Source organism: Nematolebias whitei, chromosome 11 (genome assembly GCF_014905685.2).
Source record: "Nematolebias whitei isolate Nwh7 chromosome 11, NemWhi1, whole genome shotgun sequence".
Taxonomy (NCBI): Eukaryota; Metazoa; Chordata; class Actinopteri; order Cyprinodontiformes; family Rivulidae; genus Nematolebias; species Nematolebias whitei.
Genome location: NC_056508.1, coordinates 17,024,231 through 17,043,120, shown reverse-complemented (window position 1 = coordinate 17,043,120; position 18,890 = coordinate 17,024,231). Strand labels below are relative to the sequence as shown.

The 18,890-nt window shown below is 39.6% G+C and overlaps 1 protein-coding gene across 1 annotated transcript in view; it reads left to right on the top strand.

The window, feature by feature from the left end:
- LOC119416643 (solute carrier family 12 member 5) overlaps window positions 1-5,736 on the top strand; it is an 86,593-nt gene extending 80,857 nt beyond the window's left edge. Inside the window, exons 18-25 of the mRNA XM_037683828.1 lie at window positions 483-652; window positions 742-873; window positions 1,003-1,110; window positions 1,278-1,394; window positions 1,599-1,795; window positions 5,181-5,195; window positions 5,297-5,430; window positions 5,545-5,736. Coding sequence (XP_037539756.1) covers window positions 483-652; window positions 742-873; window positions 1,003-1,110; window positions 1,278-1,394; window positions 1,599-1,795; window positions 5,181-5,195; window positions 5,297-5,430; window positions 5,545-5,636 — 965 coding nt within the window. The 3' untranslated portion in view covers window positions 5,637-5,736. The remainder of the gene's footprint in view (window positions 1-482; window positions 653-741; window positions 874-1,002; window positions 1,111-1,277; window positions 1,395-1,598; window positions 1,796-5,180; window positions 5,196-5,296; window positions 5,431-5,544) is intronic.
- Window positions 5,737-18,890: the final 13,154 nt, after the last annotated feature.

Genomic DNA, 18,890 nt, shown 5'->3' with positions numbered 1-18,890 from the left:
CATCGGTCAAAAAAAAACATCATGAAGAGGAAAAAAAACATATATAAGTCGCTTAGGCATATGAGACGCATGTGTCACCGCTGACCCGTCGCATTTATTATACATTTATTTAATGATCAAAACAGCTTCATTTCGCCTGGGTGGTGCGGCGCCATCTATCCTTCCATCTATCCTTCTATCTATCCTTCCATCCATCCATCATGGCTGGAACCGCTAGCTCTCCTGCGTTCCTCCACCTGCACCAGCTGAGTGAAGCAAGCGAGCACAGGAGGACTCGCTGTTGCAGTTCTTAGAAATTTAAAGCATCAACATATATATACGGGAGTTTTTGAGCGGGTGTGTCTCTTGTAAACTTTCAGCATTAAGAACTCGAGCCAAACACGATGGCTCATCTTGTTCTTCTGCTTGCAGCTTTAACAACTGAACAAACTGATTAAAGACACGCTCTTCATTAGGTCATAATTCCTCCTACTGTTTTTCAGAGATGGTCAGAGAAACTACTATTGCCAGTTTGGCCTTACTGGTCCCTAAGAACATTTCCAGTTATCCATCCAATGGAGAGCGCTTCACTGAGGGCCACATAGATGTGTGGTGGATCGTCCATGATGGAGGCATGTTGATGCTCCTGCCCTTCCTGCTGCGTCAGCATAAGGTGAGAAACGACTCAGAGGGCATTGTTTCTGCCTGAGATGGTGTGGTGTCTCTGTCTTCAGAGTTTGTGACGGTTGTTTTGTGCCACAGGTATGGAGGAAGTGTAAGATGCGCATTTTTACCGTAGCACAAATGGATGACAACAGCATCCAGATGAAGAAAGACCTCATCACCTTCCTCTACCACCTGCGCATCGATGCTGCTGTGGAGGTGGTGGAGATGGTACGAGATGTGTCCGACACAGCCATTGCTTCTTCCATAGACCAGAGCTTCGCTTCAAATTGATAGAATGCATATATTTTAGGGCTAAGCATACACTTAATTCATTCAAAATGTGTTTTTGTCTTAAAGCATGACGGTGACATCTCAGCTTACACGTATGAGAAGACGCTGCTCATGGAACAACGGTCGCAGATCCTCAAACAGATGCATCTGACCAAGAATGAAATGGAGAGAGAGGTAAATTAAAAACGGGTGGCTCTCGTTTTTAGCATTTTCATTATCAAGCGACTGGTTCATGAGGAGGTTGTCTGTGTCTGGACTTGTTTATTTGGAGAAAAACGAGATAAAACTAACTCCTGAGGGAAATTAAAAATCAAATTAGGTTTCTCCTTTTATTTTTACAGATCCAGAGTATTACAGATTCATCCCGTGGGTCCATTCGTCGTAAAAACCCATCCACCTTGAAGCCCCAGCATAGCACAGACGAGGGCGGCAACCTGGCGGAGAAATCAGACGATAAGGTAATCCCTTTGGAGAGTTCACAAAGCTCTCTCCATCCCTTGTGTGCCTCTGTCCTTTGATTTCTACTGTCTCAAAAGCAGCAGCAGTTTCCCCTCGTTCTCCTGTGAGCTGCATGCTGAATTCTCTCTGACATCTTTGCTGACAGGTGTCTCTTTTCGATCTTTCACCCCATCATACTGTCACGTCACGTGTTTGTCCCTCAGTCTGAGGCTGTCTCCAACCCAAAACAGGTGCAGCTGATCCACAACAAGAAGACCTCCAAGCCCTCGGCCCTCATCTCTCCTGCTGCCTCCTCTGCAGGAGGCGCTGCCACCTGGTCAGATGGCAACAATACAGAAAAAGGGAAAATCCTTTCAGCGGTGACACCAGATGGAGGAAGAGAGCTACTTAGCATGAAGCCGTAAGTCAGAAACATGGCACAGCTGGAAATATTTGGGCCTTTAAACCATTAGTCCTGTCTTTGGTTGAGTTTCCGACAGATGAGGAATAAATGTACAACTGCTGTCAAAGCAGCAAAACGAAACTATTTCTTATCTCAGACCTCCAAAAATCTAAATGACCCCAACAGATTCTGGAAAACAATTAAATCTCTCTCAGGCACCCCCCAATCATCTGACCTCCCATCACAACTTCTCGTTAACTCTGTTCCTGTGTCAAATAAGCACGAGATCCTGAACTGTCTCAACAAACATTTTGTTGCTTCTGGTTCTTTATTTGACACAGTAACTAATGGAAAATCAGCCACTTCACTTAATAACCAAACTTCTACAAATCAAATCCCTCCTACAAGTCAATCCTCAGTTAATCACACCTTCTCTTTTTCTCCATTCTCAGTCAGTGAGGTCAATAAACTGTTAAAAGATCTTGATCCTAAAAAATCTGCAGGTCCAGATGAACTTCCACCTTATTTCTTAAGGCTGGCTGCTCATATCATCACAGTCCCTGTGACCCACATCTTCAATCTCTCCATAAGACAAAACTCCATCCCAGACACTTGGAAAACAGCCTTTGTTCTTCCTTTGCTGAAGGGAGGTGACCCCACCTCACTGAACAACTATCGACCAATCTCTAAACTCTGCATTTTAGCCAAGGTTCTAGAAAAACTGATAAACTCTCAAATCAAAAATTACCTGGACTCATTTAACATCTTACCTCCACATCAATCTGGTTTCAGGAAACAACACAGCACAACCACTGCTTCACTGAAGGTTCTTAACGACGTTGTTGAAGCACTGGATGCTAAGGATTATTGTGCTGCACTTTTCTTAGACCTGTCTAAAGCTTTTGACACTGTGGATCATAACATCTTGTGTCATAAACTCTCAGAACTCGGTTTCTCAGATCACACCATTGGTTGGTTCTCTAACTATCTTTCAGACCGGAGGCAATGTGTTCAACATAATGGTACTTCCTCCAGTTATTTAACAGTCAACAATGGTGTACCACAAGGCTCAGTCTTAGGACCCACCCTCTTTACAATCTACATACATAATGTAGGTAAAAACATCCCTAATGCATCCATACATTTCTATGCTGATGACACAGTTGTTTATTGTCGAGCTAAAACAGTTGCTAAGGCTTTCCAGCTTCTGAAATCTGCATTTAACTACATCCAGACTGATTTGTTTCACCTCAAACTTGTCCTAAATGCCGAAAAAACCAAAGGGATGCTTTTTTCAAATAGGAAGTTGGTCCCAGCAGTTCTTCCTCCGATTTTATCCTCAAATGGTGTCCCCATTGAGTTTGTTGATTCCTATAAATATTTGGGTATCTTGGTCGACTCACATCTTTCTTTTAAGCTCCATGTGGAAAACTTGGTAAAGAAACTGAAAATTAAACTGGGTTTCTTTTTCAGAAACAGATCCTGTCTAACCCTGAATGCTAGAAAACGCCTTGTATCTGTGACTTTCCTTCCCTCCATTGATTTTGGTGATATTATTTACATGAACGCTCCTACAAGAACCCTGCAGATGTTGGATGCTGTCTATCATGGTGCACTAAGATTCATAACTGGCTGTGATTATCGTACCCACCACTGCACCCTGTATTCACTGGTTAACTGGACATCATTAACTTCACGCAGACTCTCTCACTGGTACATTTTCATCTTTAAATCACTTCTTGGTCTGCTGCCTTCATACATCTCCTCCTACATGTCTCTGCGTGAGTGCAGCTACGGAGTGCGCTCTCAGGACATCATTACCTGCAGTGTTCCCTCAGTGAGGACTGAACTAGGCAAAAGGGCCTTCTCCTACTCCGCTCCTGTTTCCTGGAATATCTTACAAAAAGATTTGAAGCTCTCGACCTTGACCTCTCTAAGTGGCTTTAAGAATCTGTTGGACTCCTGGCAGGGTCCAATGCTGACATGTTCCTGTTTTTAGTTTTATACATTTGTCTCGGAATCTAGCTGTTTTTTTGGTTTTGTTACCTTTTTCCTTTTAGCCATCCTATTTGTTAAAAAAAAAAACAAAAAAAAAACTGTAGTATGAGTTTTTATAATTGCTTATTGTTGTTGCTGTTGTCCATTGTTGTCATCTTTCTTTGTTGAAATCAGGTCTCTCTTGTAAATGAGTCCTCGAGGCTCAATGGGATTTACCTGTATAAATAAAGGTTGATTGATTAAAGAGCAATGCACTGACATAAAAAATAAATAAAAGAATATAACACGTCTTGTGATAGGCAGAGTGTCATACAAAATATGAACTCTTGTGGAGCAACAAATAAATGGTTTTTTTTTTTGCTGAACGCTTGTTCTCCTTGGAAAAAAGAAGCACGTCTGTGGGTTTTAAAGGCGTTTTTATATTCCCAATTACTCAAAGTAATTTAAGCCCCAGTAGCTTGGTGGTCAATCATGTCAGGAAGGGCATCTGGCGTAAAACAGTTGCCAAATATTTTATTCAGGATCACTCGCTGTGGGGACCCCTGGGCAGCTGAAAGAACAACATCACGTTTAATGTATTTTGCATGTACACAACTAGTATTTACAGTTATCACCCAATGGCAAAAAGCTTTATCAAAATATCTTGTGAACCACTTGATGGGTTTTAATGGAAGTGACCACTAATTAATCACTGGTTATCTACAACTGATCAACTTTTGGAGGGTTCCCAGTTTAACATGGCCATCGTGACCACCTGGCATTAGAAAATGCAAAAATCCCTAAACCTCAGTCAGTTTTCCTGATGGATCTAAAAGCCACCACTCAACACATCCCAGTCTGTTCCTGCCCAAAATGATGATCATGATTTAAACCTTCAGTGAGGCTGCTGGCAATATGCATCCCCTCAATGAATGCTCTGCCATTTATTGTATTTTTTTATTTTTTTTATCAAACAGTAAAATTAATTATCCAGTCACAACCACAGACTGTAAACAGTGTGAGAATATTTAGAGACAGAAAGACAGAACAGAAGAATCTTTCAGTTCCAGCTCGGTATATTTTCCATTTTAAGAACGTGATCTAATTTGTAGCTAAAATGTTTATCCTCTCCTTTTTGCAACAGGAAATGATAAACATTTTACACTTGGGTTTTGTTGTGAGCGAGCAAACAAACATACAGGAACATGTATGAGTGCTAATAACATCTGAAAGAGGAATAATAATCTGGTTGTTTATTGCTTCATTAGCAGCTGTCCTTTTTCCCATGCCGTTGACATTACAATCGAACATTTCATTTAAAGCCTTGTGTTTCATGGGAACATATGCCATGTTACTGAAAATAAACCAATTAACCACCAGTAGATGCACCTTCACTCAGTTTTGTTTTACCCCAATTGTGCTGCAGTGAATGGGAGAACTTGTAAGTATGAATATTTTGTATTTCTTCCTTGTTTTAGCAACACAAAAAGCAGCTTTATGAATCAAATCAGTCGTGATAGAACATTTCCTGTAATGTTTCAGAAACCAGGTGGACGTGAGGCGTATGCACACAGCCATGCGGCTCAATGAGGTCATCAAAAAAAAGTCCAAGGAGGCAAAGCTTGTCTTGCTCAACATGCCGGGACCACCAAAGAACCGGGTGGGCGATGAAAACTGTATCCTTGAATGAACAGACAAAAAGTGTTTTGAACTAGGAGAGATTTAAATATTGTACCGTTGTGCGTGTTGACAACAACAAGTCTTGATCCTTCACTCTGGACATCTCTCAGACATGGAGTTCCTCGAGGTGCTCACTGAAGGCCTCAACAGGGTTCTCCTTGTACGTGGAGGAGGTCGAGAAGTCATCACCATCTATTCCTGAGAGTTTTATTTTGAGAGCGTCCACAGGAACTCTGACGTCACCTGCCTCTCCCCTCATCCTGCCCCCCCCCCCCACACACACACACACACACACACACACACACAACGCTGCACTCAGACCACAGGGTTTTCAGGTGACGTGAACTCATGTTGACCCAGCTGTGACCTTTGAACCAGCAGAGCTCACCAGACAGTCAACTCCCTCCCACGCTCAGTGGCCGACAGCAGCAGAACATCTGAAACAACGTGAAACTTTTTCTTTTTCTTCCTTTTCTTTTTTTGCTGTTTGCTTTTTTTGCTTGTTCTCCTCTTAGATTTTTGTCTTGCATCTATAAAACGTATCTGTTTCTTCTTTATGCATTTCAGATTTTTCCAACGTTTTGTATCAGTGCTGTTTATTACGACAGAGTATTAGGGCCACGCTAAGAAAAGAAAAATTACATTCGGAGAAAAAAAGTCTTAAAATGGTGAAAATAAAGTCGTATGAGAATAAAGTTGAAATATTACGGGAATAAAGTCGTAATATTATGAGAATAAAGTCGTACGAGAATAAAGTTGAAATATTACAAGAATAAAGTCTCAATATTACGAGAATAAAGTTGAAATATTACGGGAATAAAGTCGTAATATTACGAGAATAAAGTCGTAATATTACGTATATATATATGTGTGTGGGTGTGTGTGTGTGCGTGTGTGTGCGTGTGCGTGTGTGTGTGCGTGTGCGTGTGTGTGTCTGTGTGTGTGTGTGTGTGTCTATTTTGGAGTTATAGCCCCACACCCCCACACTCCGGAGAAAACTCCACCAGCCACCACTGCTGTGGACAGCCTCCAATGTGAGTCACTGTGTTTATGAAGTAGTCCGTGATCCCTTTTGTGTCACAGTTTGTGAAATATGCCACAATCCACATTATGTCATGACTAAATCCGTCAATTCATTACATTACCCTACGGCTTCAGTTTATCATAAGAACCCATATGCCACAGTGTGTTGGTCCCTCTGCTGTTGTACTGCCGACGTCAACATTCATCAATTTACTGCAGTTGTAAGACTGATTTTTCCTGTCGGAGTTCTGATAATATTATAACTTTATTCTGGCCATATTACACTTTTATTTTCATAATATTATGACTTTATTCTCATACTGTTTCTACTTTATTCTCGTAATACTATGACTTTATTCTCATATTATTTTGACTTTATTCTCATAATACTATGATTTTATTTTCATTTGTAATTTTTTTCTTAGCCCTAATACTCCATCATAGTTGATGTTTGATCCTCTTTAATTCTCTTTTTTTTTTGTCTTATTTAAAAAAGGTTAAAACACAAACATAATATCAGAAGGCTGATGGTGAAAATCACTGAGATATCATTTATTTCTACTGAACCTGAGTTAAGATGTCTGAACCATACACTTTATTATTGCCACACAGTCTTTTCAATTCCATATGAGGTATCTTTATTTTCTCTTCTGAAAAACAAAAAAATAGGAACCGCATGTCTTTTGCCACGTTGTTTGTCAAAGTTTTGAATCTAAATTGATCTATTAGCATTTAGAGTATGGTGCTGAGGATGACTCTCAGCTACTACCACACCAAACTTAAGCTCAATATCTTTAAAACTGACAAATTTATAGCACTTGTGTGTTGACTAAGTGTCATTAGCTGTGGCAGCCATCCTAAATCAGACTGATTTCAAAAGGTAATCGATTTTAGATCAAGAATTTCAATAAAACCCTCAATGGCACTGTTTCTGCAAACAATCAGATTCCAACATGTTTTTCCTCAGTTGTGAGATTGTGTTTTAATACGTTGCACGTTATTCAAACAGAAAATGTCCCAAGATTCACAATTTTGTCCAACATTCTGTATTCATGATTCAACCTTTATTTAGACAGGTAAATCCCATTGAGCCTCGAGGACTCATTTACAAGAGAGACCTGATAAATGATGATGATGATGTGTGTAAGGTTAAAATAATTACATTTTTTAAAAACTTTTATTGTTTTTTTAACCACCGATATGGTTAAAAAGCTCCTCGGTTGCAGGGCCCCAGGGGTGGATGAGACTCGTCCGGAGTTCCTTAAGGCTCTGGATGTTGTAGGGTTGTGTCGGCTTACACGTCTCTGCATTATTGTGTGGACATCGAGGGCAGTTCCCCTGGATTGGCAGACTGGGGTGGTGGTCCCCCTATTCAAAAAGGGGGACTGTAGAGTGTGTTCCAACTACAGGGGGATCACGCTCTTAAGTCTCCCTAGTAAGGTCTATTCGGGGGTTCTGGAGAGGAGGGTCCGTCGGATAGTCGAACCTCGGATTCAGGAGGAGCAGTGCGGTTTTCGCCTGGTCGTGGAACACTGGACCAGCTCTACACCCTCAGCAGGGTCCTGGAGGGTGCGTGGGAGTTTGCCCAACCAGTCTACATGTGCTTTGTGGACTTGGAGAAGGCGTTCGACCGCGTCCCTTGGGGAGCCCTGTGGGTGGTACTCTGGGAGTATGGGGTACCGGGCCCTTTGATATGGGCTGTTAGGTCCCTGTACAACCGGTCAGAGCCTGGTCCGCATTGCCGGCAGTAAGTCGGGCTCGTTCCCAGTCAGAGTTGGACTCCGCCAAGGTTGCCCGTTGTCACCAATTCTGTTCATAACTTTTATGGACAGAATTTCTAGGCGCAGCCAAGGTGTTTAGGGGATCCGTTTTGGTGGCCTTAAGATTGCTTCTTTGCTTTTTGCAGATGATGTGGTCCTATTGGCTTCATCAGGTCGTGATCTACAGCTTTCGCTGGAGCGGTTCACAGCTGTGTGATGGGGCCGGGATGAAAATCAGTTCCTCCAAATCTGAGCTGGAAAAGGGTAGAGTGCCCTCTCCAGGTCGGGGAGGAGGTCCTACCCCAAGTGGAGGAGTTCAAGTATCTTGGGGTCTTGTTCACAAATGAGGGAATAATGGAGCATGAGATTGATAGGCGGATAGGTGCAGCATCTGCAGTGAGGTGAAGGTCTGTCATGGTGAAGAGAGAGCTGAGTCAAAAGGTGAAGCTCTCAATTTACCGATCAATCTACGTTCCTACCCTCATCTGTGGTTAGGATGCCTCCTGGACGCCTCCCTGGTGAGGTGTTCCAGACACGTCCCACCGGGAGGAGACCCAGAGGAAGACCCAGGACACACTGGAGGGACTATGTTTCTCAGCTGGCCTGGGAACGCCTTGGGATTCCCCCGGAGGAGCTGGCCCAAGTGGCTGGGGAGAGGGAAGTGTGCCTTCCTAGCCTGCCCCGCGACCCGACCCCGGATAAGCATAAGAAAATGGATGGATGGATGAAAAACGTTTATTGGACATACAGCAGTTTAGACAGTGCCCTGATGGCGGGACAAGTCAGAAACATTTTTTATGACACCTCTTCTGTTAAAATACTTTTATTTACCCAAAAATATACTTATTTTGGGGTCAAAGCTGAATTTGGGATGATATTTAGTAAAAAAAAAAATTTTTTTTAATTTAAGATTTAGTCACAGAAATTACTTTTGACTTTTATTTTGTAGGTCAGTATTATTCAAATATATTTGAGTTCTGTGTTTTTATGGACGTAACAGCTCACAAAGAAACGGTTTGGCACTTCCTTAATTTGCTCACTTCATGAGGTTTATGTGTGACGATCAGGATGTTTGACATGGATCGTCTGGGATCATGTGGAAGCAGCTGATCCCGCTGAGTCCAAAGGTTTTCATCTGCTCCAACTGTTTGTCCAACACTCGCCCACAACCACAATGAAATCAACCAACTCCAAATACAAACCAAGCGCAATATAAATCTTACATTCTAGGATTTTTTTTTTTTATCAGAAATGATGTTTCAGTGAGAATAAAAAAATGAGCAAACCAGAAGTTTGATTTTTATTATCCTGCAAACACGCAACTATCAGAATATGGCACCAGATGGGCCATGTAAGTAAATACATTAGAACTTTTCTTATAGGGACGGCTGTGGCTCAGTGGTTAGAGCAGTCATCCTCCAGTGCAAGAGTTGGGGGTTCGAATCAACCAGCAGTCACGTGCCGAAGTGTCCCTGGGCAAGACACTGAACCCCTCATTGCCTCCGATGTGTGTCCCATCAGTGTATGAATGTGACAAAGATCTGATTAGTCTCTTTACAATGATTTGTTCACTTAGCTTTGTGTAGATCTAGTTTAGAGCTGTATGAACGGGTAAATGAGGCACAGATTGTTGTAAAGAGCTTTGAGTATCTTGATAAGATAGAAAAGTCCATTTACATTTGTTGAATTTTTTTTTGTGATTTTGAAAAAACAAATCATTGCTTTTAGAATCTGCTGTGACACGTTGTACAGAAAAACAAAATTCTACTTGTTTCTTTGAATGGTTCCAGTGAGTTCCTCGTGTAGAGGAACATATATCTGTGATATATTATCCATAGATTAAATGGATTCATTCATTTTTCTGGACTGAATAATATCGTGCATTGAAATTAAATGTGACGTGAGACGTTAATTTTCTTTGACCCATCAAATGAATGCGGTCATTTATTAACAGAATCAAAGTTTAACATCAAACATTTACATTAATTTGGCAAATTGATTTCAACAACAACATAATTAATTAGCAAGCTTTACAACTAGGAAACCATACGGCCATGATTTCCCTTGCTTTAAACCAACAGACATTTCTGAAATTATCTGGATGATTTCTGGCAAGGTATAAGAGTTTAAAGATGGAAATGAAGTTTAAATGGAGAGGAAAAGATGGATGAGGGAAATGTGTCGGTATCAGAACGGCACGCTCCGTTAAGATCTCAGCTTCCTCCTCGGTACACTTAGGTAGTGTAAATCGACTCTTTACCTGTAGGAGATGTCTCCACTGGTACGGAGTTCCATTTAACGCACCCTTTCAGCGTCTCCGTAGGAACAGCTGTGAATCGTCCGAAGTAGTGACGGTACTTGTTCGACACACGTTCACCTCCCGGGTGGGCTCACATGAGTTGTGAGTCCGTCAGAGTTCCACTCAGATGTGGAAGATTGCATAATTCCCACGAGACTCGGAAGAACTCCGGATCATGTCTGGAACTCCTGTACTCTCCAGCACTTCTTCTGTTCGGTTTTGCTCTCCGAACTGAACTGCTCTCCCACCGCACTCGACTGGTTCGAACTAGGAAGTGCCGACATTTAAAAAGTTCTATTTCCGGTTCATTTGGGAAGTTCCTGATTGGTTGATCGACCAAACAGGGGTGTGTTTTTGTGACGTAAGAGGTCACTAGAAGTCAGAAAAACAGAAAAATTGTTTTGGAACGGACAGAAAATGTTTTTGAGACAGACGAGAGAAATGTTTAGGCGAGTTGGGGGTAAACAGGTGCCAGCTTCTCTATTTACGTCTGAGAGGATATAAAAACATGATAGTTCGTTCCAACAACTTGTCTTCGACCTTTGACCGACATCACAACTTGCTCATTTCAGACACAAGATCACGAAATTGAATCATTACTCTGTAACACATTCTAACTTGATTTCTACTTTGAATGAGGATTTAAAAAATCATTAACTGTTTCACAGTTGATTTAAAATGAGTAGTTCACTTCAACATTTAAAATGGTTTGAACTAACACACTTTGATTATCAAGACATTTGTAAGATAGTAATGATAATAGAAAAAGAGAGTGTTCTTTCAATTGATCAGTGCAGGACACTTAGAAAGTCTCTGGATGAACTTAATCTTGTGTTTCTGGACTCAAATCAATGAAATACAGTTCTTGTCCCAGGAAGGCCCTCAAGGTCAGGATTTGACCTGAGGCTTAGTTCACTACACTCGTGTAAGTTTTGGTCTCAGTACTTTAAAGACATTGTCGTCAGGTCGATTTAAACAAGCAGACAAGTTTTTGTTTCTCTCGTGTTCATTTTTAGTTTTCTCACAGCTCGTCTGGAGCACAAGAAACATTTACAGTCCATTAACAGAGAGGCATTGAGCGGCGTCGAAGCTGCACTTAGTTCATCTGTGAGCTCAGCGTTACAGACTTTACTGCTGTGGTGTTTGCACCTGCAGTTTAACAGTAATTTACATTTTTAATCATGTAAAGACAGTTACAGGCTGTCTTATTGATTCACGGAGACAAACTTTACAGATTTTATTTTCTCCATCTCGTTAAACTTTATTTTTTCTGAGGTCCTTTAGAAATTTCCTGTTCATGTTTGTTTATATTTCTGTTGGTTTAATGATCTTATATATCAGAGCTGTTCAACTAAACTGCTCTGAAATGTTTCAGTTTCTGAAAGCCAGCAGCTCAGGGGCCGGACATACAGTGATTTATGTAAATAAACCAAATTTTACAATGATTTGTTACCTTTTTGTTTATTTTATTGCATTGAATCATAAATGCAATAAACAGAACCCAGAACAATTTTTTTTTTTTTAATGAAGTGGGACTGATTTAAGTAATCCACGGACCATTTCTGGCCCTCGGGCCACCATTTGAAAAGCCCTATTACAGTATATATGTGTTGTTGTTTCACTGGGTTCTCTTCATTTCTATGAGGCGTGTGAACGTTTGAAGACGTTCAGGCTCATTTTGTGCAGAAACCAAGAAAATATTAGAAAAAGTTTGGAAACATCTAAAGAATCAATACATTGATGCACATTCTGGTGGTTTTTCAACCAACAAATGATGGACACACGTTTCTTTCCAACTGTAAGTCAGCCGAGTCTGATGATTTTGCAGATCAGAACTTTTCATCATTTCCCAGAACACGTAGACTATGTGTCATTTTAGAATAAATTTTGATTTTAAAGCAGATTTTTGTGCAAATATGTTTGTAAATAGTGATTTTTTTTTTCCTTTTGACCTATGAGTACAGCATTATATTTCATTTAGGACATTCTGCATTTTACTATTGTCTCCTTTTATTTATTTATACATGTTTTTGATGCTGTAGCATATAAATATGCATAACTTCACTTCAACACAGTTGTGGTGATGCAGAAAAGTGGGAAATATTTGCTCGGCGCTGTCAGCGTTTAATCTGAAAACATCTCAGTTCTGTAGCTCTTCCTGGTGACTTTTATTTTCTTGGTTGATGCTTGTTTGCACACGTTAGAAAAATCAGAGTCTTTAAACTTTACTGAGCTGAGCGTGTGATTGTGTGAATGTGCTTTCACTCAGGACGTGAAAACATGAGACAACATTAAAAGAGGACTTTTTGAAAAGTGTTGTGTTTATAAATGCAGAAATATGCTGTATATGAGGATCGATGCAGCTTTTCTGGAAATAAATTATAGCTTTTGTAGTATATTTAAAAAGTTACAAAACAATTTTCTTCTAATTCTTTGATTTGCATTTATGCAACTGTCAAGGTGTGAATAAACCTTTATTTGTGTGTGTGCATGGACAAAATGTATTAAATCTAAATTGTTTTATTACATAGGTGTGCTTTTTTTCTGGTAATAATAGGCAGGTGGCATCATTAACCACTGCTCCACTGTGCTGCCTGGAGCAGAGCAAAGTAACAGAAATACCTCACAATGTAAAAAGAACATAACTAAATACCTAAGAACAACAAATAATGGGAAAATTACAATAATACAGAATAAATTCAATTCTCAACATCATGACAGTAATGTCAGTTTTTCCAAGTTGTAATTAATTATTGATTGTGGGGAATTAGTCAGAACTTTCAGCTCCACATCCTTCATGCAGTCTGGATCCAAAAATACAACATGACAGCATTCCAGTGTTTCTGATTTACCCTTAAATAGTCTTATAGTTAAAGTTATCTTAAATAGTCTTATAGTTAAAGTTATCTTATAGTTATCTTAAATAGTCTTATAGTTTTGTACCATTTGCAATAGCTGCATTTTCTTGAGTTTTGTTTGATCATACATGTCAACCCCTTACGTTTACCTGAACACTGACCTTCAGAAATTATTACAATTCACACAAAAAAAAAAAATCCTTAGTGCTCTCACACAACACAAACTTTATTTACAACAGCATAAATATTACGTTGAATGTAGATACATACAACTGAAATGTACAGTGCACCATCCAGAAAACACCTCAGTGTCCTCACAGGTGACCCTGTACTCAATAATCACTGTGCTCAGTTGTAAAAGCATTCAGTGACCTTTGACACGTGAACGTGAGGGACTTTGTTCTGAACGAAGTCTTGAGATTTCCGTATTAACCAAGACTGAAGGATAAATATAGATTCAGACATCCGGTTCTTTCTTTCTTTGTGTGAAGTCATCATGGTCAGGCAACAGTGTTTAATGAAAACAAGACTGTTGGACGTAACAGTGCCGACCCATGGGCAAGAGTTTAGGTGGTGCCACAGCAAGTTTTCCTTTAATGATCTTTAAAAACGACAGTTACATAAAATTAAATCATATCATATATGTTGTACCTGCATGGATGATTAAAGCTAGTTATGAACTTATAAATAGATACAATATGCATCAAAAAGACCTGTGTCTGTTATACAATACATATCTATATATACACACACACATATATATATATATATATATATATATATATATACAGTGCCTTGTGAAATTATTCGGCTCCCTTGAACTTTTCAACCTTTTGCCACATTTCAGGCTTCAAACATAAAGATATAAAATTTTATTTTTTTGTGAAGAATCAACAACAAGTGGGACACAATCGTGAAGTGGAATGAAATTTATTGGATGTGTCAAACTTTTTTACAAATAAAAAACTGAAAAGTGGGGCGTGCAATATTATTGGGCCCTCTTGTGTTAATACTTTGTAGCGCCGCCTTTTGCTGCAGTTCCAGCTGCAAGTCTCTTGGGGTTTGTCTCTATCAGTGTTGAACATGGAGACACTGAAATTTTTGCCCATTCTTCTTTGCAAAACAGCTCGAGCTCAGTGAGGTTGGATGGAGAGCGTTTGTGAACAGCAGTCTTCAGCTCTTTCCACAGATTCTCGATTGGATTCCGGTCTGGACTTTGACTTGGCCATTCCAACACCTGGATACGTTTATTTGTGAACCATTCCATTGTAGATGTGTCTTTATGTTTTGGATCATTGTCTTGTTGGAAGATAAATCTCCGTCCCAGTCTCAGGTCTCTTGCAGACTCAAACAGGTTTTCTTCCAGAATGGTCCTGTATTTGGCCCCATCCATCTTCCCATCAATTCTGAACATCTTCCCTGTCCCTGCTGATGAAAAGCAGGCCCAAACCATGATGCTGCCACCACCATGTTTGACAGTGGGGATGGTGTGTTCAGGGTGATGAGCTGTGTTGCTTTTACGCCAACCATATCATTTTGCATTGTGGCCAAACAGTTTGATTTTGGTTTCATGTGACCAGAGCACCTTCTTCCACATGTTTGGTGTCTCCCAGGTGCTTGTGACAAACTTTAAACAACACTTTTTATGGATATCTTTGAGAAATGGCTTTCTTCTTGCCACTCTTCCATAAAGGCCAGATATGTGCAGTGTACGACTGATTGTTGTCCTATGGACAGACTCTCCCACCTCAGCTGTAGATCTCTGCAGTTCATCCAGAGTGATCATGGACCTCTTGGCTGCATCTCTGATCAGTCTTCGCCTTGTTCCAGATGAAAGTTTAGAGGGACGGCCGGGTCTTGGTAGATTTGCAGTGGTCTGATACTCCTTCCATTTCAATATGAATGCTTGCACAGTGCTCCTTGGGATGTTTAAAGCTTGGGAAATCTTTTTGTATCCAAATCCGGCTTTAAACTTCTCCACAACAGTATCTCGGACCTGCCAGGTGTGTTCCTTGGTCTTCATGATGCTCTTTGAACAGAACCCTGAGACTATCACAGAGCAGGTGCATTTATACGGAGACTTGATTACACACAGGTGGATTCTATTTATCATCATCAGTCATTTGGGACAACATTGGATCATTCATAGATCCTCACTGAACTTCTGGAGTGAGTTTGCTGCACTGAAAGTAAAGGGGCCCAATAATATTGCACGCCCCACTTTTCAGTTTTTTATTTGTTAAAAAGTTTGACACATCCAGTAAATTTCATTCCACTTCACGATTGTGTCCCACTTGTTGTTGATTCTTCACAAAAAAATTAAAATTTTATATCTTTATGTTTGCAGCCTGAAATGTGGCAAAAGGTTGAAAAGTTCAAGGGAGCTGAATACTTTCACAAGGCACTGTAAATATTTGTCTCTTTTGGCTCCTTCTTCAGGGGTTATCACCGCGAGTGACCTAGCATGAAAGATTTAACAATTGTTCTGTGCTGGATGTCCTTCCTGACACAACCTGTGCTTCAACCCGACTGTTTGGTGCCGGTGTTGCACCAAAGGAGCAGCTTCTCTTATAGACGAGGCTTCAACAGAGCTTCAGCCCAGCAGAGTTCCTGCTGAACTCTCCTCATCAAAGCATTGTTGACAACTTGACCTGAAGGAACCAAGTGGAGCTGCTTGAGGGGTTTAAAGGATTTAGTTATTATTTTTAATAAAGTGACTCGTGTTGGTCGGCTGAACTCCACAGACGTTTATGAGAAGGATCCAGGCATGGATGCCTTGGTGCAGAAATAAAACAGACGATTCTCGCTTTTCATCTAATACTTGGTTTTACTGAAGAAGATCAATGTTTCTCAGGAAATCACTCAGTCCAGACTTTATTTGTTGCCATCATTACTTTTTGTAAACTGCTTTCTTCCTATTGCAGGCCACAACATTTGGTCAAACTGCATTTGATGTTTTTGGATATCAATGAATTTTCGTTCCATTCTTACAAAACTGAAACTGGATCTAAACTGAAATTAAAACTAAAAATGAGCAATTCTACAAGAAACATCTATAATCCAAAGTCTCCAAAACTGAGACTGTATTAAGATTAATTAAGTTTAGGATCTTAAAATAAAAAAATAAATGCATAAATAAATATGTAGTTATTTTAACATTTATTGACCAGATTGGCATTATATTACAAATACACATGATTAAATTCATCTTGACAAAAAAAAAAAAAAAAAAAAGCATCTCAGATGTCAAAGTTGTCATTCATCATAAAAATGACATCACTTTTCTCATTCGTGTGTGTTTGTCTTTCAGCTCCACTTTTCCACACTCCTCCTATTTAGAATAAAACACATGGATACCTGCTGATACTCAAAAAACTCCCATCCATCCATTCATCCATCCATCCATGCATCCATCCCTCCATCCATCCATCCCTCCTTCCATCCATCCATCCATGCATGCATCAATTCATCCATCCATGCATCAATCCATGCATCAATCCATCCATCCATGCATCAATCCCTCCATCCATGCATCCATCCATTCATCCATGCATCCAGCCATCCATTTGCTGGATTCCTTAGATAGAGAACTTTACTATTTGTCTTTTATGTTTGTGAATGTTTCTGTAAAGTGCCCTGAGACAACTTTGTTGTGATTTGGTGATATATAAATAAACTGAATTGAATTGAATAGAATCCATGCATCCATCCATCCATGCATGCATCCATCCATCCATCCATGCATGCATCCATCCATCCATCCATCTATCCATCCATCCATCTATCCATCCATCCATCCATCCATCCATCCATGCATGCATCCATCCATCCATCCATGCATGCATCCATCCATCCATCCATCTATCCATCCATCCATCTATCCATCCATCCATCCATCCATCCAGCCATGCATCCATCCCTCCATCCATGTATTCATCCATCCATCCATCCATCCATCTATGCATCCATCCATGCATCCATCATCTTTACCCATTTTTCCTTTTTGGGTCGCAAGTGCCTGTATCCAGCAATCACTGTGTGAGAGGTGGGGGACACCCATGACAGGTCTCCAGTCCATCACAGAGACAAATAGAGACAAATGAGACAAACAACCATTCACTCTCTCACTCACACCTAGAGACCATTTAGAGACCCATTTGTCCCCTGCCCTAATCACTCCAGGTGTCCTTCATTGTCAGTCATGGATGTTCCTGTTTATTCTGTGTCTTATCTTCTTATTGTCCGTGGCTTGTTCTTCTTCATGTCATGTTCTGTTCCTGCTGCCCCCGTGATCACCCCCACATGTAAGTTTTGCTGCCACGGCAGCCATTTTTTGTTGTTAATAATAAACATCCTTTTTCTAATCCACGAGTTGCTGAGTTCTGTCTGTACTGGGTTCAACTTCACGCTCAGATCATGACTCTGTTGTTTATATATGTTCTATAAATGAGAGAAAATGAGATCTGTTATTTGTCTTGCTTGACATTTTCATTCAGATTACTCTTGAAAAGAGACCAAAAGCATTTTTAGATGTTGTTTTCACATGTTCTGCTTCTTTTTTTTTAATACTTCACCATTTAAGACAAGTTCACATACCTAACATTTTGTGTGTACTGTTTATTTTTGTGTTTTTTATGAAATTTCTCAACTTAACTTTTTATGTCTTTTGCCTTCTAAATCCTAATGAGAATGTGAGGGAGCACAATTTGTGTAACACAAGTTTGACAGAAAGTAACCTCTAATTTTATATAAGCGCAGCAGAATATATAAACAAACCAGTATTTTTTTTTTTTCTCCCAATATAAAACAGTAACTGGTTGTGTGAGAGACTAAAAGTTCTCTACATGCTTTTATTTAAAGTCAACACAGTAAAACAAGAGCCGGAGATTTTTTTTAAATTATTTTTATGGAAGTGGTGTCCAAAGGTTGGAGAAGACAAGCTTGTGCTCAGGAGGTCGCCGGTTCAAATCTCCCTGACTGTTACAATAAGATGGGAAAATGTAGAAGCACCTCTGCCCTTGAGCAACATGGGGTGCCGTTTACACAGTCAAAAATTAAACGCAATATTTTGGTTTATTAGCCTTTCATAAAAAAAGGTTGTTTTTTTTTTTCAAAGTCATATTTTAACCATATTATTCATATATTTATAAATGTTATAGTTCCCAACTAAATATTTAATTTACTTATTAACTTGTAAGTTAAATATTTAAATTTAGTAAACTAAATGTTTTGTCTGGCATCAGGTTTAGTTAGTAAACTAAATATTTAGGTATAAATTAAATATTTAATTTCTAAGCTAAATATTTATTTTCAAAACTAAACAATTAACTTCCAAACTAATTTTTTATTGTCCAAGCTAAATATTTAATTTCCAAACTAAACATTTATTTTCTAATCCAAACATTTAATTCCTAAACTAAATGTTTAATTTGCTAACTAAATATTTACCTTGGACCTAAAAATTCAACTTGCTAGCTGAATATTTAACTTGTTAGCTAAATATTTATCTAGCAAGT